The 25,995-nt window shown below is 32.0% G+C and overlaps 2 protein-coding genes and 1 long non-coding RNA gene across 8 annotated transcripts; all 3 read left to right on the top strand.

The window, feature by feature from the left end:
* Nucleotides 1-300: 300 nt before the first annotated feature.
* Nucleotides 301-2,871, top strand: LOC7478659 (protein NLP1). Of its 2 annotated transcripts, none has more exons than XM_002298741.4 (3): nucleotides 301-469; nucleotides 696-1,578; nucleotides 1,770-2,871. In XM_002298741.4, exons 2-3 carry the CDS (start codon nucleotides 897-899, stop codon nucleotides 2,645-2,647), a joined length of 1,560 nt encoding a protein of 519 aa, XP_002298777.4. In that variant the 5' UTR covers nucleotides 301-469; nucleotides 696-896; the 3' UTR covers nucleotides 2,648-2,871. The 2 variants fall into 2 exon arrangements, with proteins under 2 accessions (XP_002298777.4, XP_024452202.2); XM_024596434.2 differs by having other exon boundaries at nucleotides 302-469; nucleotides 863-1,578.
* A 12,741-nt stretch (nucleotides 2,872-15,612) lies between these two features.
* On the top strand, nucleotides 15,613-19,370 carry LOC112323316 (uncharacterized). 5 transcript variants are annotated; one of them, XR_002976741.2, is made up of 7 exons: nucleotides 15,613-15,878; nucleotides 16,019-16,421; nucleotides 17,075-17,513; nucleotides 17,768-17,886; nucleotides 18,487-18,576; nucleotides 18,954-19,016; nucleotides 19,110-19,370. It is a non-coding gene; the product is annotated as an uncharacterized LOC112323316 (long non-coding RNA). The 5 variants fall into 5 exon arrangements; XR_002976742.2 differs by lacking the exon at nucleotides 18,954-19,016; XR_008059246.1 differs by lacking the exons at nucleotides 18,954-19,016; nucleotides 19,110-19,370 and having other exon boundaries at nucleotides 16,019-16,478; nucleotides 18,487-18,764.
* A 1,543-nt stretch (nucleotides 19,371-20,913) lies between these two features.
* On the top strand, nucleotides 20,914-24,491 carry LOC7478661 (ADP-ribosylation factor-like protein 8a). The gene is made up of 6 exons (XM_002298743.4): nucleotides 20,914-21,107; nucleotides 22,748-22,829; nucleotides 22,938-22,970; nucleotides 23,110-23,231; nucleotides 23,795-23,956; nucleotides 24,065-24,491. Exons 1-6 carry the CDS (start codon nucleotides 21,070-21,072, stop codon nucleotides 24,180-24,182), a joined length of 555 nt encoding a protein of 184 aa, XP_002298779.1. The 5' UTR covers nucleotides 20,914-21,069; the 3' UTR covers nucleotides 24,183-24,491.
* The last annotated feature ends 1,504 nt before the right edge of the window (nucleotides 24,492-25,995 follow it).

Raw genomic sequence — 25,995 nt, 5'->3', positions numbered from 1 at the left:
TGGTTGAGGCAACTTGCTCTTGATTAATGGAATATACGTTAAAATAGAGTTGGACAGTAGAGCAAGGAATCTTTTAATAAGGCAGAGAGAAACAATAAACATTCAATATAACTTAGTGGCTAATCTTTTACTTTTCAAAATTTTCACTTTCACTGATCTTTGAAAATTAATGCTCTTGCTGTAGAAAGGGTGCCCTTCCTATCTTTCCCCGAGTAATTTTTAACCTTAATTATTATGTTTACACAGTTGACTTTAGGATGGCTGCGTCACTGCGTGGATAGAGCACGCGTATGGCTAGCCTATATAACTAGAGGGGTGTCACAACTGAAAGAAGAATAAACTCTCTCATATTCAGAATCTGTGGAAGGGATCTCATCCTGAGAAAACTCTCAACTTCCCTTAACAGCGTCATTCTTAGCTTTGGTTTACTGCATAAAGAAACTTGATACAAGGGTCTTCAGAAAGCGAGGTACTTCCTCTGCATCTTTCATTTGTTGATTTATATCACCCAACTGCTCTGTGTTTAATGTCCTCTGTTTCCATTCTCTTCGTTTTGGCTTGTGAGATCCTGCAAGACCTGATAAAAATATAGATTCTATGTACTTATGATGATACTAGTTTACTTATTTCGAGTTTGTGTTAGTTTGCCAAAGAACTGCGGTAGGTTACTGCCTCTGATCCATCTGTGATTGCAGTGGACAAGACAATTTTAGTTGAAGCCATGGTTCTGCGGCTTGATCATATCGGATTCTTGGATACAAGCAATAACAATCCTTCCTGGAAGTCCCTCCTTTTATTTTTCATCTTTACTGTTCCATGGTGTTCTGCCTCGTGACACTTTTCTGCAATTTCGATTTAATAGGTTGGACTAAATACAAATTTGAAGAAAGATCTGCATGGAAGGTGGTGCCTTCAGGAAAAATACAATATTCAGGGCCACCTCGGACACTTTTATGGACTTGAATTTCACGGATGAACTCTTGGTTCAAGGATATTGGTGCGAGAGAAGTGATGGAGTCAACTTTTTCGAGCCTGAACCTTCCATCTCTAGTGTTGTGTATGACCCTTCACCATATTTGCCTTGTATGGGGTCTGGTCATTTGAGTATAAACACACACGATCTGACCTATCAAGAAGAATCAGAGAACTCCCTTGAAAACCCTCCTCCAGTTTATTCTGAAACCGAGGAACAAGTGACTGAGACCATCACAACTCCAGTACACTCTGAAAGTTCTCAACCTGAAAGCAATGAATTGGTCCCGGAATTCTGCGAATCATGGGAATGTCTGAAACAAGAACCCGAGGAAGAAGAGATGTTCAGAGAGACAGCTGACTGGAATGACAATGATTTAGACCTGTTCCGAGAGCAGGAATTTTCAGAGTTTGGGAACCTTCAACAAAATCCTGAACACTGTACTGTTGAAAGCGGCCAAGATTCTTATGTTCCCTGGAGTAACTTGTTAGGCAGCAGAAAAAAAGGCAAGAAGAGCCAGACCAAGGCAGAGAAGACAATCAGCTTGCAAGTTCTTCGAAAATACTTTTCTGGGAGCCTTAAAGATGCTGCTAAGAGTATTGGAGGTACAAAAATATGCCATTATATTTGAATCTCATTTTCTTTTTCTCTTTTTGTATTTAGTTTTTTTTTTTTAAGTTAAGGCTAATTTCTCAAGAAGGCACTGTAGCCCAGCAGACCAATAAGTTCCTATCCGTTTTGTTTTGCTTTAGCCTAGTGAACAAAAAAGTGCTTACACAGTTTGTTTCCATTGCAGTTTGCCCCACCACTCTGAAAAGGATATGCAGGCAATATGGTATCAACCGTTGGCCTTCTCGAAAGATCAAGAAGGTTAACCACTCTTTGAGGAAACTCCAAGTTGTAGTTGACTCTGTCATGGGTGCTCAAGGTCTCATTGAAGTTGATTCTTTTTATACTGCCTTCCCAGAATTGAGCTCCCCTAACTATTCTGGGCATAATCCCTTTTCATCTTTCAAGATAACCGACTACTCAAAGGAATCAAACCCAAAACCTGAGAGTCACTTGTTCAGCCCTGAAGGAACTGATTCAAAATCGCAGTCCTCTTTGAGCAGTCCGAATTCTGGTTTGAGCATCTGTCATGGCCAAAAGCACCTTACCCGCACAGCCAATGGCTCGAGCACTGGACATGCCTCAGCTGTAGAAGACCCTGTCGAGGCGCTGAAGAGAACTTGCAGTAAATCAGAAATAAATTCCTTGAATCAGGAGGAATTTGCTAGAGCCAAAAGCCATGAAACATTAGGCCAGCATCAAAATCTGGGGACTCAAGCACGCCTAGCAATAAGTAATAGCCAGGGTTTACAAGATGGAGGTGCCTTTAGAGTTAAAGCCACTTTTGGTCATGAAAATATCCGTTTTAGCTTGCAAGCAAATTGGGGTTTCAGTGACTTGCGACGAGAGATTGCAAAGCGTTTTGATATATATGATTTCAGCAGAATTGGTCTCAAGTATTTGGACAACGAACACGAGTCAGTTCTTTTGACTTGTGATGCTGATCTTGAAGAGTGTAAAGATTTGCTTGGCTTCTCTCAGAGTCGCACAATCAAAATAACCCTCTATCCGGTTTCCACACCAATTCTAGGAAGTTCATTCAGCAGCAGCAGAGACTTGTTCTGATGCCAATGCCAGTTCGTTGTTCACTTATAGTGCATGTGCACAAAAATAGAAATGTTCTCATATGCTATAGAGGTGGCAACTTTTGTAATGTTGGGAGATTTAGATTTTGCTAGTAATCCTTTCATTTTCATGTTAGCGTAACAGTCATCAATCTCTTTTATAAATCAAAGACTATTAGAGACTTATTAAAGATGATAAGAAATATGCAGCTTGGCTTACCAAAATCACTGGATCAATGGCTGCGTATTATATTATGTAATTAATTAGATATGTAGCATTAGATTTTCATTAGTGACTTTGATTAGAGTGTATCAAAAGCGAAAAAAAGGAGTAGTTCAGGCACCAATGGTCTCTAGTTTATTGTTATACATAATGGGTACAGGAAACTTGAGACTGTGTACCCTTTGGCTGGAAAGAAGGAATTTAAGGTCTCAGCATCATGGGAGTAAAAAGAGAGTTTAAAATGAAAACAGATATGTAGTTAACCATTGATTGTTATGGCATGACCAATAACATTATGTAACAGCCTGTGGTCTCCCTCAGCTGCAGGTTGTGAAAGAATAGGAAGAGGGATTGGGCTTGATACGGCAAAATGAGCAACATGTTCGGCAACAATTAAGGAGACTAACTCTAAGGGAAGAACGTGTAAGGGGTTAACTCCACTCAACAAACCTCCAGATAAGGAGATCAGAACTTGAAGTTCATCTCCCTGGCAGCAGCGGGGGAAGGAAACTTAAATTTCCCTTTCCAGTTTCTTTCGCCTTTTCTGTTCTACTTTCTTAGTATAAATAACAGTCATTGTTGGCTGCAGGAGGGCTTCTCACAGTGAATTCTATTATGTCTTCAGTTTAGAAATTGAGGAGGTTGGCTACCTCGAATTAGTCAGAACTAGGAACAAGGCTTAGCTTTGTTATTTTCTTTCGTTTTTTAAGTTCCAGCAGTAAGTTGTTCAATTTTCCAGCAGCAAGGCCTGTCACACATTTTTTATAATAATAATATAAAAAAAAAACCCTCTTGACCTATAACATTGTTCTATACATAACACACAATCTATCAGATTGTAAGAAGAATAGCTTGCTTCCCTTTGAGGACAATCATTTGAATCTTTGAAAAGATGTCTTCGGGGGATTTTAATAACTACCAAGTACATATGTATAAAAGAAGAAGAAGCATTCTTGTGAGAAAGCGAACTCATGCGATTATAACACAAAAGATATTAAGAATTTGAGGAAAAAGAAAATAACGAACAACAAAAACAATTCCAACCAATGCTCCTAGGTGTGGTGGTCTGATGTTATATTTACCACGCACCACTCGGTCCTAGCAACAACAATACAAACAAACCTATCAAGAGTAAAACAACTCAGTCCATGTCCTGCCTGCTGAAAATCACCAGAAACAAATTAATCGTTAATTTCATCGTCTCCTTATGGCTATAAAACACGATACAGCAGCCATGAATACTGACGCTGCAATGGAACTTACACCATCAAACACATTTGCAAAGCGCATTTCTTGCAGATCCCACAGAGTTGAAACACATAGACATACCCCTTCAAAGACATCTACCAAGATAGCCATAGCACTCTTATATAAATGAAATTATAACTAAGAAATTAATGCCTCCTATATGTATAGTACGGCTTAGAGAGTGAGGGGCAAGAGTAAGTTCAAAGCACATAAATATGCAGCTTCGTTAATGGAAAGTGAAGTTATTGTAGAATTAGGTGAACGGAGTTGGATTTTTGCTGCCTCATGGGAATGGCGGCTGCTGCTTCTAGGATGCTTCCTTGTTATTTCATGCTGATTCCGTAGCAGGTACGAATATGGTGTCACTTGAAGGAACTTGCTGTAACATTGACAGAATCTCCATGTCGAAAATGAAGGGCCTTAACTGGGCTGGGAAATATTTATCGATCATGTCTTATCAGGCCATCTATGGGCTAGATGCCCTCGTTCAGACTTATGTTCTCCACCTCAATAAACTACTTCCATGGCTGTGGACACTCGGTGTGTATAGGGGTCCGATTTTGATTAAATTGATTATTTCAGTTAGTTTTTGTTTTTTGTTTTTATTTAATTTGACTGTATTAATACTTTTTTATCATGATGTCTTTCACACATTGTTCTGAGTAATATAATTAACACAGATTCTACCCATTTAAAACTTAATCCCAGTTCCTTATTGTCCCAAATTTATTTTATATCACACCTGCACAACTTAATTGTATCTGTTTAGCCTGAGGGTTCTTCATCAATTGAAATTGATTTCTTTTTTTAAAAAAAAAACACATGACTATGAATGAAAACACTACAATATATTAAGAGACTGTTTAGGAGTGTAGTAGAGGTTGTATCTCAAAGTGTTTCTCACTCATAAATATATAAAAAAAAATTATAAAAAAATTTAAATTTTATTTTTGACATCAGCACATCAAAACGATTTAAAAATACTAAAAAAACTAATTTGATCAAATTTTAGGCAAATAATATTTTGAACGCAATATTAAACACGCTCTAAATTTAACATAAACAGCTTATATACACCATCTCCATTAACTTTTTACAAGAGAAATGGAAGATAGGAGTCTAATTCAATTTAAGAGAGAATAAAGGGTTTTAAGTTGTTTTTTTTTTTTTTTTTGTCGAATAGCTTGTCACGTGTAGTGTGGTGGTGGATATGATTCTAGAATTGCTACTAGTAGGTAACATAATGAGAGCAAATAATTTGCTCGTAAGGAAATAGTGATGAATCGACTAAATTCTCACTATTTCTTCTTCACTAGTAAAACATTTTATATTTTAAGTTGGTTTTCATTACCTCTGGCTACTGTTGTATTGATTCTATTTTCATTTGGTATATTAGAGCCTTGGATCTTCGAACACTAGGCATGGCACCAAACATAAGGTCCAAGATCTAAGAAAACTAGAGGATTCCCGTGACTCTGTTAATAAGGAACAATTGCAAAAATATGAGCAAGTGATGAAGTTACTGAAAGTTTATGGGCAGAAACTAGAAAGTGTCTAAGCTAACCATAAATCCAGAATATTAAGAAAAAATTAAAACTGCTTAGTGTTTTACTGTGCAAGTCCACAGTGAAATGCTGAGCAGTTTTTTTTTTCTTTTTTTTTTGTTTTTTTTTATTATTTTTTCCCTTTTTTTTTGTTTTTATTTTTTTTGTTTTTATTTTTTTTTCGTTTTCTATATCTTTATGGGTTTTTTTTTGCTTTTTTTGTGTATTTTTCTTTTAATGAATTTTTTTTTTAATTTAGTTTGTTAATGTTAATTTTTTTATTTAGTTATCAGATTTTCATAATACGGATTCCGGGTTTGACGGGTTAACCTGGTTTGACGAGTTAACCTGAATTTTTTTTTTTCTTTTTAATTAATTGTAAAATATACTAAAACTGCTCAGTGTTTCACTGTGCAAGTCCACAGTGAAACGCTGAGCTGTCTTATCTCTCTCTTTTTTTTTTTTTTTGCTTTTTACTTTCTTTTTTTAAGCAGTTTTTTTTCTTTGTTTTTTTTAAACTGTTTCTTTTCTTTGTTTTTTTTAATGAATGTTTTTTTGTTTAATTTTTTTTGTTAATGTTAAATTTTTTTCTATTTAGTTATCAAATTTTCATGATACAGGTTCCGAGTTTGACGGGTTAACCCGGATTTTTTTTTCTGGTTTTTCTTTTTAATTAATTTTTTTGAGTGCAGTCCATAGTGAAATGTTTAACTATCTTTTTTTTTGCTTTGTTTTTTTAAGCTGTTTTTTTTTTATTTTTGCTTTTTTCTTTGTTTTTTTAAGCTGTTTTTTTTTTTTTTTTTTTGCTTTTTTCTTTGTTTTTTTAAGCTGTTTTGTTTTCTTTGTTTTTTTTTAACGAATATTTTTTTTGTTTAATTTTTTTTTAAAGTTTAATTTTTTTCTATTTAGTTATCTAACTTTCATTACATGGGTTCCGGGTTTGACGGGTTAACCCGGATTTTTTTTCTGGTTTTTCTTTTTAATTAATTTTTTCGTCTAATTTAGTTTGTTAATGTTAAATTTTTTCTATTTAGTTATCAAACTTTCATGACACGGATTCCGGGTTTGACGGGTTAACCCAGCTAATTCTGGGTTAACCAATAAATTTTTTTTTCTTATTCAGTTATCAAACTTTCATGACACGAATTTCAGATTTGACGGGTTAACCTGGTTTGAAGGGTTAACCCAGTTAATTCAGATTTTTTTTCTTTTTCTTCATTAGTTTTTTTTCTTCATGTAGGCTTTTCTTTCTTTGTTTTTTTTTTAAATTAATATTTTTTTTGTTTAGTATTTTTGTTTTTTTCCTTTTTCCTTTTTTTTCCTTTTTAATTTTTTTAAAAAATTTAGTTTGTTAATATTAATTTTTTTCTATTTAGTTATCAAACTTTCATGACACGAATCTCAGGTTTGACGGATTAACCTGGTTTGACGGGTTAACCCAGTTAATTCAGATTTTTTTTCTTTTTCTTCTTTTTAATTAATATTTTTTTTGTTCATTTTAGTTTATTAATGTTAATTTTTTTCTATTTAGTTATCACTCTCTCATGACACGAATCTCAAGTTTGACGGGTTACCCTGATTTGGTGAGCTAACCCAGTTGATTCAGATTTTTTTTCTCTTTCTTTATTAGTTTTTTTCTTCCAATTTCATCTTTAAATATTGTAATTAACTATAACTAAAAGACATCAATCTTTTTTCTTTCAATTTCATGACACAAATTCCAGGTTTGACGGGTTAAACCAGTTGATTCAGATTTTTTTTTCTTTTTTTAAGTAGTTTTTTTTCTTTCAATTTCATCTTTTAATATCGATTTGATTAAAAATTAAACTTTATGATTTGTTTTGTTTACTGGTCATTAAATTATTATGATCTCATGAGGGTATTTTACTGTACCCCTCCTTGCAAAGCACTATTCATCGGAATAATGCTTTGCTTTATTGTTTTTTTCTTTTCAATTAATCTTTTTTTTTAATTTCATTCTGTAATATTAAATTTTTTCTTTTTTAATTATCACACTTTTATAACATGACCTTACAACCAGACTCATATCAAAGGCTCTGGGTTTGATGTTGCAACCAAACTCACTTAAACTTGGGTCATACAAGTTTAATATTATTATTAATATTATAAATATAACTTTTGGATTAGGAGTAACAGAGAGACCCAATGCTCTTAGGTATAACTTTGTAGAAAAACCTAACACTCTTAAATTTTAAATTTTTTTGATATTTTTTATACAAAAAAATTGACCCGCGGCGTAGCGCGGGCCACGTTTCTAGCATATACTAAAAGGGATCAGTGTTTTACTGTGGACTGCACACTGCAGTCCACAGTAAAACACTGACGCTTTAGGTTTTTTTTTATATATATAAGTTGTCTTATTTGTTTTAGCTGTTTTTTTTATGTTTTGGGGAATTTTTTTTTGCTTCTTTTTTTGTTTTTTTTTTTAACAATTTTTTTTTGTTTAATTTAGTTTATTAATGTTTAATTTTTTTTATTTAGTTATCAGACTTTTATAACACGTTTTCCGGATTTAACGGGTTAACCTGGTTTGACAAGTTAACCCAGATTTTTTTTTTTTTTGCTTTTTTTTGCTTTTTAATTAATATTTTTTGTTTAGTTTAGTTTGTTAATGTTAATTTTTTTTCTATTTAGTTATCAGACTTTCATGACACATACCCCGAATTTCACGGGTTAACCTGGTTTAACGGGTGAACCCAGTTAATTATGGGTTGACCCATAAATTTTTTTAATTTTTTAATTTTCATAAATTTTTTTTGTTTAATTTAGTTTGTTAATATTAATTTTTTTTATTTAGTTATCAGACTTTCATGACACAAATCCTGGGTTTAACGGGTTAACATGGTTTGACGAGTTAACCCAGATTTTTTTTTAATTAATTTTTTTTGTTTAGTTCAGTTTGTTAATTTTCACTTTTTTTTTATTTAGTTGCCAAACATTCATGACATGGATCCCGGATTTAACGGGTTAACCTGATTTGATGAGTTAACCTGAAATTTTTTTTTCTTTTTAATTATTTTTTTTTTCGTTTGGTTTAGTTTGTTAATGTTAAATTTCTTTCTATTTAGTTTTTTTTTCTTCTTAGAGGTTTTTTTTTCTTTTATTTTTTCTTTTTAATTAATTTTATTTAATTAATTTAGTTTATTAATATTAAATTTTTTTCTAAGTAGTTCTCGGCTGATGCCTTTAGTTTTTCTTTTTGTTTTTTTATTGTTTTTATACCTTTGACTGTGGACTGCACAGTGCAGTCCACAGTGAAAAGGCTGATGCCTTTTGTTTTTTTTTCTTTTTAAATAATTTTTTTCGTTTAATTTAAATTGTTAGTATTAAATTTTTTTCTATTTAGTTATCAAAATTTAATGACACGGATTCCGAATTTGACAGGCTAACCTGGTTTGATGAGTTAGCCCAGTTAATTCTGGGATAACCCATTAATTTTTTTTTTCTTTTTAATTATCAAACTTTCACGATGCGAATTCAAGGTATGACGGGTTAACCTGGTTTGAAGGGTTAACCCAGTTAATTCATATTTTTTTTCTTTTTCTTCATTAGTTTTTTTCTTCCTGTTGGTTTTTTTTCCTTTGTTTTTTTCTTTTTAACTAATCTATTTAATTATCACACTTTTATAACATGATTTTGCAGTCAGACCCACGTCCAATGCTATTGGGTCTGGTATTGCAGTCCAGACACTTTTATGCTAAGGGTTAACCCAAGTTTAATGTTATTATTAATATTATAAATATTACTCTTGGGTCAGGCATTGCAACCAAACCTAAGACTCTTGGGTATAACTTTGCAAAAGAACCTAACACTTTTAAATCTTAATATTTTTTGAAATGCAAAAAATAATTGACTCGCGGCATCGCGCGGGGCATGTAACTAGTAAGAGCTAAAGGACCTCATTAGTGGGCTCTTTTTTCAACAAGGCTCGATTTTGTAGAAGCTATAATCAACTATTGTTGAACATAGTCCGATGAAAGTTTACCATGACCTTCACAGTGGAGATTCTGCTTTAAAACCTTGCTGGACATGTGAAGAATGACATCACTCTTATAAGGAACATAAGCATTTTTCATGCTTTAATGGTGATGATGTATATAAATAGCTTTATAAATACAATCTATACTTTGATATGAAGACTCTGAAAAACTTAAATTAGCCTCTTATTACTTAGATGATATGACTCTTTATTGGCATTAAAGTTTCATGAGAAGTTTAAGTGGTCAATATATCTCCTAAGATGAGTATACAGAGATTTATGTTGTGGGTTTAAGGGAAAAAAGGTTCCTTGTTAAAGGATCTTAAACAAAATGAGAGACTAGAGGCTCATATCCAAGATTTAGATTTTAATATTTTATGTAACAGCGCAGGATTAGTGAGAAGCAAGCCTTAGTGTTTTTCATGGTGGTTTGGAGGAGGAGGTTAAGAACCTAAGCAAGCCTATGATTTAGCTCGCCGATAAGAGAATATCATGTCCTATTGCAGAAATCATTGTCGCACCCGACATCACGACAACCTTTAAAAATTTAAGGAGTTGTCACCTTCACCCCTTAAACGTCGTGCCTGATGTAGGCTGCATTGTTGGTTTTGTCTTAAATTGTTAAGCGTTTGTTGGTTTATGCTATGATGGTCTGTTTGTGATATTCCTGACTCTAGTATCAGTGAATGTTCAACTACGAATACTTTCAACTCTAACGTTGGTAAGTATTACGTAGCCAAAAAAAATTTATGGTATTTTTGGCTCTAACGTCAATGAATAAACCAATAAAATAAATTTAAATCAATGCATACATCTTTTTAAAAAGAAAAAAATGTATCGTATATCGAATTTGCATTTCATAGTAAAAATCCACAGATAAATTATACAGTGAAATTAGGGGTGAGCAAAAAAATTAAAAAAACCGATTAAACCAAGAAAACCAGAAAAAAAATAACCGAATAAACCGAACAGTGAAAATAAACCGATTAAACCGATTAAAATTTTGAAAAAACCGACCTGTTTGGTTCGATTTCGGTTTTATAAGCCTGAAACCGAAAAAACTGAACCGAACCGAACCCAAACCGAAAAAAACTGGAAAAAACCGAGCCAAACCGAAAAAATTGATCCCAACCGGTTTGAAACGGTTGTTGTCCAAAAAAAACCTAACCGAACCAAAACCAGTCGGTTTGAACCGATTTTGGTTCAGTTTCGGTTTTTTAAAAAAATAATTTCGGTTTAGTTACTTTTTTTTATAAAAACCAAACGAACCGAAAATAGCTTATAGCTTGTTAGTAGTTCACTTTTGTTGAATTTCATAATCTGCTTTTTTTGTTGTAATTATTACTTTTTGATTATGTCTAGTTAGTGCTCTATAATTATAGAAATTTGTATTTTAACTATTGAATTTAAGACAATAATTTTATTTTATAAAGTTAACTATATAATTATGTTGTGTAAAACTCTAGTTTGTTTATTTTAGAGAAAAAGTTTGTGTGTTTGGGTCACATCGGTTTGGAAATCTAAAAGGACCTTGTTTATGTGTTAGTCATGGATTCAAGAATAAGGTTGTGACATTAACATATATTAAATCTAAATCCTTAATCTCTCTTAATGAAATGCTATAAATCGCATCTTAAAATTTTATGATTCTTATTTAGAAAAGTTAGATGAAAAGTTACAATAAAGAGTTGAAATGATTTACAAACTAACACACACACGCAATAATAAATGGATTTTTTGCTTTGTATAAAAAAAATACAATACAGAAAGGATACATACAAGAAAAAAAATTTAAATAAAAAAATTTAATGAGAAACTTAATGGAAATTAAGAGAGCATTTCTTAAGAGAATGACAAGCTAGTAATAATATATTTGTTTCAACCATTCAATCAATACTCAAAAACAAAAGAAATCTAGATAAATATATAAACAATGAATTTTAAACATAATTAATATTTATTTACGTAACACACACTAACAAAGGGAAGGGGGGGAATCATTGTTCTCCTCTAAGAAAGTATTGTTAATTTGAAATGATATTTTGTTTTTATTTTATTTTATCATTTAACATTAAATTTATTAGGGATCGAACTTAATAATTTATTTTTATTTTCTTTCTATGATTTTATCCAATCTCATGACTTAAGTCACTAGTTTTATGGGTTTGCCGGGTTGACTCAAGTTTTTCTTGGGTTCTTTTTTGTAATTGATTTTTTTTCAATTTCATCATTTACCTTTTGGGTTGATTGAGAATTAAACTTCATAATTTTTTTGTTTTTCTTTCTATGAGGTTATCTTAGTCTCATAACTCGAATCAAGGGTTTGAGGTTTTAAACAAGTTGACTCATGTCTATTTTTGCCATTTTTTTATTGAGTTTTTTTTTCCCACATCATAATTTATTTTGATTTTCTTTCTATTAGGTTATCTCGGTCTCATGATCCAAGTTTACGAGTTAACTAGGGTTGACTCAGGTTTTTTTGTTCCTTTTTTAATTGATTTTTTTTTAATTTCATTCTTCAACATTAAGATGATTGAGAATTATCTTTAACATGTTTTTTATTTGCTTTTTATGTGGTTATCACTGTCTCATGACCCGACTCGTGAAATTTTACATGTTAACCTGGGTTGACTTATGTCGATCCAATATGTTGTTATTTCAATATTTTTAAAAAAAAATTATGTCGTCTTGAAATTTTTTTAGTCAAACTATATTTTTTTTTTATGTCTAGGTTGTTTTTGAACCTGTCATGTTGATCAGGTTATATTAGATTAATTTCTACATGGTTTAATTTTTTTTCCTTTTTAAAAACATGTTAGCAATGCCTGAATATTTTTTGACTTTATAAAAAAAAATAATTTAACCCATAACATAATACAATTAAATAATGTAGTATATATTAAAGAATTAACAAAAGCTAAGAGGCGAGGTGAAAATGTTGTGGTTATAGGCACATCAACACTTTGAATTATAACATTGTAAATATGTTTTTGCTATTGGTTATAATTATAAAAAAAACTAAGAGGGGTCAACATTTCACTGTGTACACATTCATATTTAATTGTGGATTCATGTATTTAAATTACTACTTTGCCCTTGGAGGACAAGTTCATTTAACGTGGTCTTAGAAGTGAGAATGCCTTTTCTATAGGACCTATTAGTCATTTCAAGAATGAACAAGGTTAATCAGTCTTTTTATATTTTTATTGCACAATATAATTACTAAATTACCTTTAAAAATAAAAAAACATTAAACTTGAATCACTGGGCTTTTTGGACTTTTCACTTTATTTTACACAGTACAATGGCTTAAATTACTCTTGAAATTAAAATTTCTTGGCTTTAGGTATAAGGGTATTTTCATCATTTTCTTCTAAGCCTTTTGTATTTCTTTACCAACTAGTCAACGCTTGAGCTCCGGTTGCTTGTTTTTCTTCCCTCCCTCCCTTTCTAGAAAAACCTGTTGGGCATTGAAAAAAGAAGAAGAAGAAGTTTGCTATCTGTTTATTGAATCAAATTAGATCCTCATTCTTTTGGTTGCAATGTATTTAATCTTGAATCATTTATTGATTTTCTAATTTCATCTCTTGATATTTGATTTTTATATTAAATTTAGTCTCTATTCTTTTGATTTTGATTTTTTCTTATTCTTTTTTTAATTAAAATTGCTTTTCAATTTCATCCATCATAATTTGATTTTATTTTTTGTATCAAATTTGGTCCTCATTCTTTTTAAATCTATATATTTTTTCTTTTTTTATCTCTTTTTTTTGTTGAAATTGTTTTTTCAATTTTATCCCTGATTATCTTAGTTGGTTTGGAATTTGACATTATTATTTTTTCAAGTTTGTCTTTTATGCTGTAATCTAGCATCATGATCTATGTCACAAGTTTTCAAGATTAAATCGGGTTGGCTTTAGTTGTATTTGGATTATTTTTATTTTTATTTTTAATTCCATCCATCATCATTAGGTTCATTTGAAATTGATATTCATTATTTTTTCAACTTTTTTTTCCATTGAGTTATCCCGGTATTATATCTTGGATTATGAGTTCAACATGTTCACCATGGTTGTCTGAGACCCCTTTTTTATATAGTTTTTGATTTTTTTAAATTTCAACTTTAAATATTAGGTTATTTTGATAATTGAACTTCATAATTTTATTAAATTTGTATTTTATAGGATTATCTCGATCCCACAACTAGGTTATAGACTTGGTTGCTCGAGCAGGATGATAAAAAATTATCATGTCTCATTCCTTCAGATGATGTATTTTTAAAAATTCATTTATGTGCTGGCTCGAATAGACTTGAGTCTCGGATAAACACAAGTCTTGCTTTTTGTTTTTAATTATTTTCTTTTTAATTTTATTTTTTATTATTTTATTTGTTGGGAATTGAGATTCATAATTTTTTTTTATTTTTTTTCTATTCAATTATTCCATTCTCATTTAATTTTTACTTTGTTAACAAATAAAATCATTGAGATGTTTTAAAAATATTACTAAAATATATTTGTATAATATTGGAAAGAATTTACATTTTGTATTGAATCGTTGATTTTTTTTCTCTTTATTTGTTGTCAATATTTTATTTTGTAGTCATATTATTAAATTAGCATAGCTTACTAAATTTTTTCGGGTCAACAACTAGAATCTTAGATTAAAAAAAAACATTTATAATATCTTGATGTTTTTTTACGTCAGGAAAAAAAAAAATTCATCAATGCATATTACCTAGTGTACCTCTATGACCTCTACTACCTTAAATGGAAAGGTAAAATAGATACCCAATTGCCTTTTTTTTTTTAAACTACCAAATTAAATTATCTTTAACTATATGGTTCAGTCTATTATTTTCACCAGCTACAATGTTTTGCTGAATTTTCTGCTTCGGTGGTATTTAATATTGTATTAATGGTTATTTTTTAAAATATATATTTTAAAAAATATATAAAATAATATATATGTTTTAAAATTTATTTTTTAAAAAATCAAATTTTATGAAAATCATTATATTGCCAACCCCATGCACCTTCAACTAGAACAATTTTTTTTTTTCACGAAATAACATATTTTTAAATGTAGCAATTAGAAACTGTGATATTTAATTAGTGTTATGATTACAAATATTAATATAATTTTAATTAATGTCACAGTTTTTAACTGCAATATCTTTTAATTTTCCATAAAAAAATTTATTTTCTTCTGATATTATTTTTTTTAATGATTAAAAAAGAGAAAAAATAATTAACTTATGTTTTCATGTTAGATTATACTATTCTTTTACTACACTAATAGCACAAAAACAAAATGATTTTTGCTCTAGAATTGGAATCAAGAAATCAACGGGACTGGAAATTAAGTATTTTTTTTTTTATCATATCATGATATAATTCTATGTTTCTCATGAAAAATTAATTGATATTGCCATTCCAACCATAACATCTAAAAATATATTGTTTCACTAATTTTTTTGCTTCTATATCATTTTGCTATTTATTTTAATTTTACGTGCTAAATTCCTAATTTATCCGTTGTTTTGGGAGGGTGTCATGGAGTTTTTGCGGTGGCTTCTTCTCCAATGCTATCACCCACACTTGCCATGGGTTCGGAAATGGGTTGGGTTTTCACGGGGGAATTTTTTTTTTTTGGTTATGTAACTCATAATTTTGAAATTTGACCTCATGGGTTGATCAAAAATTTAGCTGATTCGGAGTTGAAACCGGGTCGGATTGAAAAAAAAAATAGAGAAAAAATAAAACCTGGTATGACCCGGCAATCTGATCAAAAATCTGGTTGCAACTCGTTAAATTTTGTTTTTTTTACTAAAATAAAATTATTTTAATTTAAAAAAAATTAACCCGAGGAATCTAATGATTTGATCAAAATCTAATAAGGTGGTTAAAATTTAGAATTCAGATCTTGGACCGGGTTTACCAACAGAAGTTCTAAAAACTATGGTGTCACGTAACACCTGCCTAATAAAAAATAAAATTTGCAGATTTGGGACTTACACATCGACGAGTAAATCAAAACTCTCTCCTCTCTCATATCATTATTAGTGTGAAAAAAATTCTATCTTGGCATGAAAGCTTATCAGGAGATGGGAAGATCCAATGCAATTAATTGGCGTTAAATTAAGGGCTTAAATCCATGATTGATAAGGAAGCTGATATTATATCACATATGTCATGCACCATGCTGATCTCTCCAGGTTTCTCTCTTCCTTTCACCTCCTGAATTTGGGGATTCTTATTTTGCTTGATTTGGTTGGTGAGAAAAAAATAAGCATGAGATTTTGAATTGTTTTGAGGTGTGATATTTCTATTTCAATGATTTTGTTTGATTTTTCAGTGAGGAAAACATGGGTTTCTGGAATGTCTGAAAAATATGGTTCCAGATATTAGGGAGTTAACTTTTGCTTGAATATATCTGGCATTACCAGGTCATCAACCTTCATCTGCTACTGCTCTTCCTGAAGGCCTTGGCATGAAGCACGGCAAAGCCCAAAGGACAAACCAGTTTCTGGAATCCTTGAAAGCAGAAGATGAAATGATTGTTGAAGACATGCAGCCATCAATGTTAGCCCAATATACATCAACTGCTCAAAATCTAACTGATCCTGTCACTTTGACCGCTGAGAAGAAACTCAATGTCACTCTAAAACGGGATGCTTGGTGGAATGAGTAACTTCGATGTTCAAGGGAAATTATCACTTCAAATTCTTAACCAAGAAGATGGGTTCATCCAAGTTCAGGTCTACCATCAATCTCTCTCTCACACTCTTTGTCTCTGTTGTGCATGCCTGATTGAGGTAACAAAAAAAACATCTACGTGATTATTAAAAGAAATATTTTATGTATTATCAGGTAATTAAGAGATGACTTGGCATCCATGACTTTAAATTGTGAGAACTTTTAAGTTTGCACTGGGAATTATCTTGACCATCATCTTTTATTTGTGAGCAAAAGGGTTTCTACCATCTTCCTAGGTTTACTATTGTTTATGAGCAGAATGCTCATCTTTCCAAATCAGCCTCTAATTTATTGCTGCTCTTTTCTAACTAACTAGAATTTACATAAACATGTGAAATGCATACACTTAATTTGATAAAGTTCGCTTCTTAATTTGGTCTATATCATCTGCATCCATAGTGGGATATTGCTGAAGGGTTGGACCATTTAGAGTAAATCACACCATCCTCTCTCATGAATAAAATGCTTTTGAAATAAATTGTTTCTGTCTTATAATGGCTACTTCACATTTACAGATAACTAGAATTTCATACCCTTTGGCGACATTTAGTAGCATATATATGTGTGTGTGTGTGTGTGGCTTTGATTTTGAAGTTACTGCAGTAGCTTCTATGCTTGGTCTTATTAACATTGTGATGTCTATTTTGTTTTGCAGATTGAAACTAGGGGAATCCATGCGTCATTTTCAAGACACATCCTAACATGAACAAAGAATTATTCGCTAATGAAAGCATTTTAGGCTTGAGGGATCCCAACAGACCTTTCCCCACTGGTCAAAACAGGGATCCAGGTGTTGGACTTTGAAGTGGAGAATGCAAAGAGTCGATGAGTCAATGGTGCCCCTGACACGTGGATACAAATCTAAAGCAATAGCTTATCTGATCACTTTACACTTTCTGTTGTATGTTTTAATGCTATGTTTAATTCATGCATATTGCAGTCGATTGCTGGCCATCTGATTCCGGAAATGAAACATATGTCAGCATCGAGGATGAAGCTTCATCAAGGCTTGATCTATGAAACATTGTGATTTCAGTTCCTCTACCAGCCCTTCGAGATGCACCAAGTGTTAGGCAGATTGATGGAGAACAGAAGTAAGAATTTTGCTCCATTCTATTGTTGTTTCATTGGTGTATCAAGTTGAAATTAATTTGGTGGAGATCCATATGTTGGGTGGAGTAGAAATTGTCAATTCAAGTTTCGCTGACAGCATTTCTCTAAAAATCAGTAACATTTAACTTTGATTTCCATTAAAGTTGCTTTAAAAAAACTAACACACCCACTTTACACTTCTATAGCGCCTTCTTTTAATCAATCAGCTATTCAACCGACACATTGTTTTCTCCAGCCTTGCAGCTTCTCAGACAGCACTTGAAGACATCACAACAACCTTTGGAATTTCTACTACATGATGCTTCCCTTTCAAGCGCTGAGAAACACAGGCAGTCTGCATCGCCCTTCACAAAGGTCTCGTTCCACAAATACTTACCACATTCTAAACATATTTTTCTGTAATTCTATCATCTGTCTCATATTTTTTTTACATATTGCCTTGGACACTACAACTACAATTGGGATGATAATAATTATCATATCCATTTGTTCAAAAACATCATTCACCTTTATCTCTATTGGTTTTCCCCTTTCCCTGTAGAGAAATAGACATCTGTTAAGCATGATGACGGTCTATGTCATGTTCATTTTTGCTGGAAAGCATCCACTCAACCTGATTCGAAAGCAATCAAGAAGTGAGGATAGAATCTTTGACCTCTGTTTTTGAACTCGAGACCTTTTGTTAAACCTTTTGAACCACTGGTAATTTTAAGGAAATAACCAGGCCTGGCTAGGTTTGGTAGGATAGACGTGTATAGAACCCTTTTTTTCTTATTGAAAGTGGACATAAGTTGCCCAACATGAATTCATTGCGAATCATATACTCATGTATGCGTGTATTTTTAGACACACATTTTGGTTACAAGATCAAACTACTAAATAACTTATCTTTCACATCAATTTTTCACAATTATTCCACTTCTAATCAGATTACTTTCCCTTTTCTCTTTGCAGGACCTCTAAAGTAGACATACAATTACATCAGCATTACTTTGGATCTCTCCTTTAGTACATTTCAGCTTCTTTTTGCTTGCTTCAACTGCAGTATGCCTTTTTGCTTTGAAACTCCTTTCATGTTTATATACTAACAGAAACTGTTGCATCAGTTTATATGTAGTTTTGTATACACAAGTTCACCTTATTATAAACATTTATTTTGTATGAAACACCACTGAAGTTTTTGTAGAACAATTCTGGTGTTATGTATCCAATTGTTCCTCTTGCTGTAGTAACCGTGACAGTTTATCATCTCCCATTTAATATCATTAAATGGATAAAAAGCCAACCTAATATTTTAGAGCTAAAATTGCCATGAAATGTTAATTGTGATTCATTACATACATGATACAACTTGACCCATGTGGTGCTTAACATTGATTCTTACAGTAGTCTCTCTACATCTTCGTTGTCTGATTGAACAGGTATAACAAGTATTGACATAAATAACAACACACACACATATATACACATTGCTAGAAGTGATGGTGAGGGGTTGCTTTGTGGTTAAATCTTCTATTTACTATGTAGTGTTAAATCTAGATTGTTCAATATGAGACTTGATTAAATTTTTCAACTAGGATTGTGATCTATGATCTTCAATGGACCTACACCACTTTTCTGGTGAGGCATGCCCATGCATTCAACAAAGACTTTCAATCCTTCTTTGCTTGGAACAAATAATTTCCTCTGGAAATAGGGAACTCAACTTCGACCATCCTTCTTCTCCCAGGTGACTTTAATGTTATACAAGGCTTTAACAACTTGGGAATATGATATATGCCTGGCCTTTTTCAGTTTCTTCAGGACATTTGTACGTAATAAAAGAAAATGTTAAAGTATATATAGTGTTAATAATTAAGTATGTTATATCGACGATGGTGAGTGGGGTAGTGATTGTTTTTCAAAGTATTTTTCGTGTATCAAAGAAATAGTTTATTTTTTAAAAAATATTTTTGATATTAATATATTAAAATAAATATTTTAAAAATATAAAAAAATTAATTTAAAAAATTATAGAACACAAATTGAACTGTAATTCTAAATAACTTTTGAGGGTCTAGAAGAAGAAAAGTGTGTTAGAAATTGTTTTCTTTGCCAACAAATTTCAACAATGTTGTCGTGATAAGTATTGCAAATACATTATCAGGACGGGTCTATTTAGAATTGTGGTAGCGGTTGTGGTTTAAAGTGATTTTTATTTGAAAATATATTAAAATAAATAAAATTTATTTTTGACATTAATATATTAAAATGAAAATATATATAAAAAATTTATTTTAAACTAAAAGAAAACTAAACGTTTTGGTTGTATTAAATATGGAATTATTCATTCTCATGCCTTGGGACAATGAACAATGATTGGAGAAAGGTTCCTGCCATTTTTGGCTTTATATTCTCAAATCATTGAATCAGAAAGCTATTACAACAACTGTTAGCCGCGGGGCCTCACATCTAGTTAAAATGCTATAAAAACATACAATTTTTTTTTTTTTTATTCACGTGGGGTGTCCGGGCCAGTTTACGCGCACCACGATTATTCCCCACGACCCACTGGACATCCTGCAAGCCCAGGAGCAGGTAAGGCACCTCGGGGGTAACAGGCATGCACACAGAGGGTCAAACCCGGGAGGGGACGGAACAAGTCCACGATGGACCACAGCAGCTAGACCCTCAAGTACTGGGTACACACGAGAGCTCGAACCAGGACACTTAGGCAGGGCAAAGCCTGCCAAGGCCACTGAGCTACAAGCCCCGTGTAAAAACATACAATTTTATAATCATAGGAACATGTTATACAATTGTCATGTGCTCAAACGAAGCTCAATTTTTTTAATTTTCGGTTTGAAAAAATAAATGGCAGAGAGCAAATAAATGTCGGTCCAATCAGTTTGTCTTGGTGGGTCCGCTAATCGGACAACCTGGAGATCGCAACTACGAACTAAGAACCTGGCAGTTAGCCAGCCTATGCAGAAGTGGAAGAAAGCCAAATCCTTTCTTCCATTACTCCACGTCATGGTTTTACCAAACCCCCCATTTTCATCACTAGCGCGTGTACGTACTTCTCCAACAGTACACCTTCCGCCACCACTATATAATTGGTTCAAATTGACCAATCTCTTTCCAATCGCGTGGATTTAAAAAAGGCGAAAATCCCTTACGCGAAAGTGATCGTATCACTACATTCCACACCCTCTCTCCCCATCTCACCTAAGCGCGTGTATATACTTCACCAATGAGGTTCTCACACGAGCTAAAGCTGTACAAACCCACGAAGATCGGTTCAAATTGACCACTCTCTTTGACAGCGCGTGGGGACATTGTTATTATCTGGCGTTTCTATTTTTAAAAGAAACAGGGAGGGAAATAGATTTCAATAAAAGAAAAGTAAAAAAAAACCAGCCAAAACATACTGTCTGTCTGTCCCTCTAATTCTAATCTTCTCTCTCCTCTCTCAGCAAATTACAAATCATTCCTTTTTTCCTTCTTCTTATAGCTTCGATTTCAAACCCTAATTTTTCGAATTGGTGACCTAAAAAGATGGGGTTATGGGAAGCTTTTCTCAATTGGCTACGAAGGTATAATCCTTTTATCTTTGTGTTTGTTTGGATGCTGAGAAAGTTTGGAACTATTTTTTTTTTGCTGTTTGGTTTATTTGTAAAGATTGATTATTGGGGAATTGTGACTTAAAAATTGGTTTCAATGGCTATTTGGGTTTTGATATTAATTGATAGGCTTACTGTCAAATTAAACCATTAATGACAAAGCTCAAATTGTTGTTTATATAATTTAATTGGGAAATCTAATGGGATTTATGTGAACTTTGGATTTCTTGTGTAATTTATTTAGAGGGAGTCTGTGGAATTTGTTTTACGGGTTATTCGGTTATACGAATCATAGGATGGAATACTTGATTTTCAACACCTGGAATTAGTTTTAATTGTTTTTCTGGGTAACCTTGGCTGCAAGAGTGGAACTATGTAGGAATTGCGAGGCTTTTGTGGTATTGCTGTTTTGGCAGTGGTTTTTGCGATTGGGAGGGTAGAAAGGTGTTGTTGTTAATGTAATTGTCATGCCATCAATTCATTAGTATGAGGTGTGTTAATTTATGGTGGTAAAGACGGCCGTCATGATGATGAGAATAAGGGCAATGATATAGTATGAATGCACACCATATGATGATTGGATTATTATGAGCTTAAAAGTCCTCAGTTTAGCTTCACTAAAGCTCCATGAACCTGATACCATGAATTTTTGAACCGGAGCAGCATTGATTTGTGAAGGAAGAAAATGACAGCATCAATTGCCATTGTTGTTAAAAAAATTTAGAAAATTTGAAGCTGTAATTTTATGGCTGTACTGAATTATAGAAAAATTTTCGTAAGAAGTGTGAAAAAAGGAAAGATGGTGTTAGGTAGCATGTTGGCAGCCTTGTCATTTGGGTCTGTTTGGTTGTATGGTGAGGTGTGGTTGAAACTACTTCTTATTCCAATCACAGTTTTGAAAGTGTTTGGTTAATTAACACACACCACAGTTTTGCATGGTTTCATTGAAAACTCTCATTAAAACTTGGTTAAGAAAAAGCTGCCATTTATAGCTTTTTTTAAACCTATTTTTTCAAACCGTAACTGCAAAAGCTATCACAGTACACACTTATAGTGTCTCGTTTGTTCCCCACTGTTTTTTTCTTTGCTTTCAAGTCTTGTTTATTCTTCTATCTGATTTTCCATGTGGAGAGGCAATCAGAAAAAGTTCCACTTGTATTGAACAGATTACTGGTTCTTAAGATAATCGAAAAGATTTTGATACTCAAGTCATGTACCCTTCTGCTTGAAATTCATTTTTTTTTTCAGCTGCTCCTATGAAAAAAATATTCTGTGAGAACTTTAAACCATGCTGTTTCTGCTGGCCTTATTATTCTTTTTGGATGGGCTTTAAAGATTTTTTTCTGTACGGAAAGTTGACTTTTGTGAAGCCTTCTGCTTTAAGGCAGATTGTTCATTTGTATTTGATTGTCTGTATCTCCAATATTGAGATGGATGGCATGAATGTTCATTTTTGGATTGGGAGTTTCTCTATATTTATTGCCAGGCTGTCCGGGTTGAAATGAACACAGTTATCCTTGCTGCTCATCTTTTCCGTTGGTTTCTAACCTGGAGAGACTTTTACACATAATTGAATCTTTCTATCTAACCTGTTTTCTCTAATGTGTTTATAGTCTCTTTTTCAAGCAAGAAATGGAGCTGTCTCTTATAGGACTTCAGAATGCTGGGAAAACTTCTCTTGTAAATGTTGTCGCTGTAAGTAAAAGTTCTTGTGAGAGTTGTGATATATATTTTATATGCTTCTCTTCTACTTTGGTTTTGATGCTGATGGCTGTATTTTTGTTTCTGGCTTGTTGATTCTAGACTGGTGGATATAGCGAAGACATGATCCCAACAGTATGCCATTATCTCAAAAATTGTCATTCCATTACGAGGAAAATTATACCTGAGAAGCTTTCAATCAAATTGCAATTTTTTTTTATATCATGATGATGTTAATCCTATTGACATTTTAGTCACCTCTTTTTTCCTACAGGTTGGATTTAACATGAGGAAGGTTACAAAAGGCAATGTCACAATAAAGTTGTGGGATCTTGGAGGTCAACCAAGGTTCCGCAGTATGTGGGAGAGATATTGTCGCGCAGTTTCAGCCATTGTGTATGTCTCGCACTTTTTAATATTCTTATAAAACTGTCTTCGAACTTGGGAAATCTCATTATATTAGTTTTAAAAATGGCCATTGCTTATTATTAATTACAGAGGACATTTTGTATTTTATTTTGTTCTTTTGTTTGTTTCCCTATGTGAAATAAAGCATATGTTTTGTTGGTCTTTTAGTGGATATTAATCTCCCATAGAAATTGCTGGTCACTTTTTAAGTGCTTTTATAGTGTCATTGGAAGGGATTTTGGACTAATAGAAGATCCTATTCATACAGTGCCCTAAATAAAAGAGTTGCAATTTCACATTGGCCTTTCATTTACTTCATGGTTTATGTTTATCCCACTCTTTCTGTTGCATCTGCACCTCTGTATTTCAAAGCTAAGCATGTGGATTACAATGTACCATTTTAGTTGTGTGGGGGCTGCAAACTAGTTAAATTAGTGAATGTTGTTGCACATGGTGAAGATTTGTTTATGGATAAGATGTCTTCTGCATTCAACTGTCTGGTAAATGAGCTTAGTAATTTATATTACTTGTTTTCTCTGATTTTCTTGCAGATATGTCGTGGATGCCGCTGATTTTGATAATTTATCTGTCTCGAGAAGTGAACTTCACGATCTTTTAAGTAAACCCTCTCTGAGTGGTATCCCTTTGCTGGTACTGGGAAATAAGATTGACAAACCAGGAGCCTTGTCCAAGGAAGATTTCATGGAACAAATGTAAGCTTCAACTAAATATCTTAAGATCCATTTAGGAGGCTTGTCAAACGCTTTTGTATTATCAGTTTTCAGAGCATTTTATGGTAAGAATAATGTTATTCTGTGCAGGGGGCTTAAGTCCATCACCGACAGAGAAGTATGCTGCTACATGATCTCATGCAAGAACTCAACCAACATCGACACAGTTATTGACTGGCTTGTAAAACATTCAAAATCGAAGACTTGAGCATCAGTTCCTGTACTTTTCACTGTCGCAGTTATGATTTTGAGTTGCTCATTTTTATTTTATTTTTTAAAATTGTCCGCAATGTCTAACTGGGTTATCGATGTCTGACCATTGTCTTTATTTTCTCCTTGTGGCCGAGTCATTGCATGTATCATTTGAGTTCACATCCAAGTTTTATTGACTCGCCAGCATGTTGTTTGGTTGCATACTGGTTTGATTTTTATATGTGAATATTAATCAATTGGTGTGATTTCCGAATGCAAACTTGCTACTCATAGTAGTTTTGAATGGAATAATGGATTTTGCTTATGTCGTCAGTTTTGTATTTCTTTGAGGTGCTGGTACTTGCCTTGAGCTGATGGTTGTATATTCCCTGTGGAATAGTCGCTGTCTTCACCTATTTTTGGCTGCGGTCTAAACTCTGAACACCCATGGCCTCATGCAAGTTGAAGGACTCGTAAAAAGGTTTGATTGTAAAGAAATCATGCCACAAATATAACAAATCTATTTTGAGGGCAGTTGATTTTCGCCAAACAACATCTACTATCTCAACTGGTGTCTTTCTCGATTGAAAGAACTAGCTTTCTTGTTCAGCGGCAAGGATTTTTATGTGAGTGGGGCGGTAATTATGACTTACTAGAGATCGTTTATGTTGGGTTTAACTATCATATTTAGGTGATCCTAGTTTGCATTAGAAGCCAATGTTAAGAGTAGCTTTGCTTGGCCCATATTATCTAGTTTAACCTGTTTTTTTTATTTGAAATTAATTTTTTAGTGTTTCTAAATTATTTTAATATATTAATATTAAAAATAAATTTTAAAAAATAAAAAATATATTATTTTAATATATTTTTAAATAAAAAATATTTTAATAAATAATTTTTACCATGTTTCCTTTAAAGCTGGAGCCCTCTTGATTATATAGCATGGTACTGGGCCTTCCTTTTATTTAACTATTGCTTTATAAGTACAAATTAACCTAGTACTATAAAAACTGTAGCATTCCAATGTGGTGTCTTTTACCATTCTAAAATGGAAAAACTAGTTATTTGAACATCGTAGATTAAATATATTTTTTAATAAAAATATTGTATATACTAATTTTTTTTTACGTGTTTTTATAAATAAAAAAATATATATAAATAAAAAAACCCATGCATATATATAATCAAATAAATAAAAAATTATGTGGGTTAATATATGGCAGAAAAAGTCATTAACAATAACTAAAAATAATAATAAAGCAGATATAAATCAAGATATTTAATCTCGCAAGACAAGATATCTACCTAAATATGCTTACCGAATTTATTTATTAAAATTATTTTTTATTCAGTTAAATAATATAGAAATAAATACACAAATTAAATTGATTGAATAAAATAAATATTATGCAAGACTTCATATATTAAAAATATTATCTAAAAGTAAATATTTTTTATTTTTAAAAATAAAATTAATCTATATAAGAGATTAAAAAAATTACAGATGAATCAGCATAATCTTTTTAAGAACTAAATACACATAACATCATTAAAAAAATCTCCATCTAAAAATTGTTAAACAAAAAGAAAAACAAATCATTGAGGAGAGATATTAATTCAAACATAATTTTAAAGATTATTTAAGAAAAAAGATATTAAAAAAAATATTAATTAAAAAAGTAATATTAGAAAAAGAATAATATGTATGTTGTGGCTTAGCTCGTCATACTTGTGCTCCTAATCATGTACTCAACCAGATTTAATAATTTTTTAAAATTTATATTAAACCTTAAAAAAACAAAAGAGGACCAAAAAACATCTCGGGCTCA

Source organism: Populus trichocarpa, chromosome 1 (assembly GCF_000002775.5).
Source record: "Populus trichocarpa isolate Nisqually-1 chromosome 1, P.trichocarpa_v4.1, whole genome shotgun sequence".
In the NCBI taxonomy this organism is placed as follows: domain Eukaryota; kingdom Viridiplantae; phylum Streptophyta; class Magnoliopsida; order Malpighiales; family Salicaceae; genus Populus; species Populus trichocarpa.
The sequence above is the reverse complement of the archived record's forward strand: the minus strand, read 5'-3'. Positions and strand labels throughout refer to the sequence as shown.

Excerpts from the sequence above, each read along its gene's own strand:
- LOC7478659 (XM_002298741.4), top strand. The coding sequence starts at position 897 with ATGGAAGGTGGTGCCTTCAGGAAAAATACAATATTCAGGGCCACCTCG. Across the intron at positions 1,579-1,769 it reads TGCTGCTAAGAGTATTGGAG|TTTGCCCCACCACTCTGAAA; the intron begins GTACAAAAATAT and ends TTTCCATTGCAG.
- LOC7478661 (XM_002298743.4), top strand. The coding sequence starts at position 21,070 with ATGGGGTTATGGGAAGCTTTTCTCAATTGGCTACGAAG. Across the intron at positions 22,971-23,109 it reads GCGAAGACATGATCCCAACA|GTTGGATTTAACATGAGGAA; the intron begins GTATGCCATTAT and ends TTTTTCCTACAG. Across the intron at positions 23,232-23,794 it reads CGCGCAGTTTCAGCCATTGT|ATATGTCGTGGATGCCGCTG; the intron begins GTATGTCTCGCA and ends ATTTTCTTGCAG.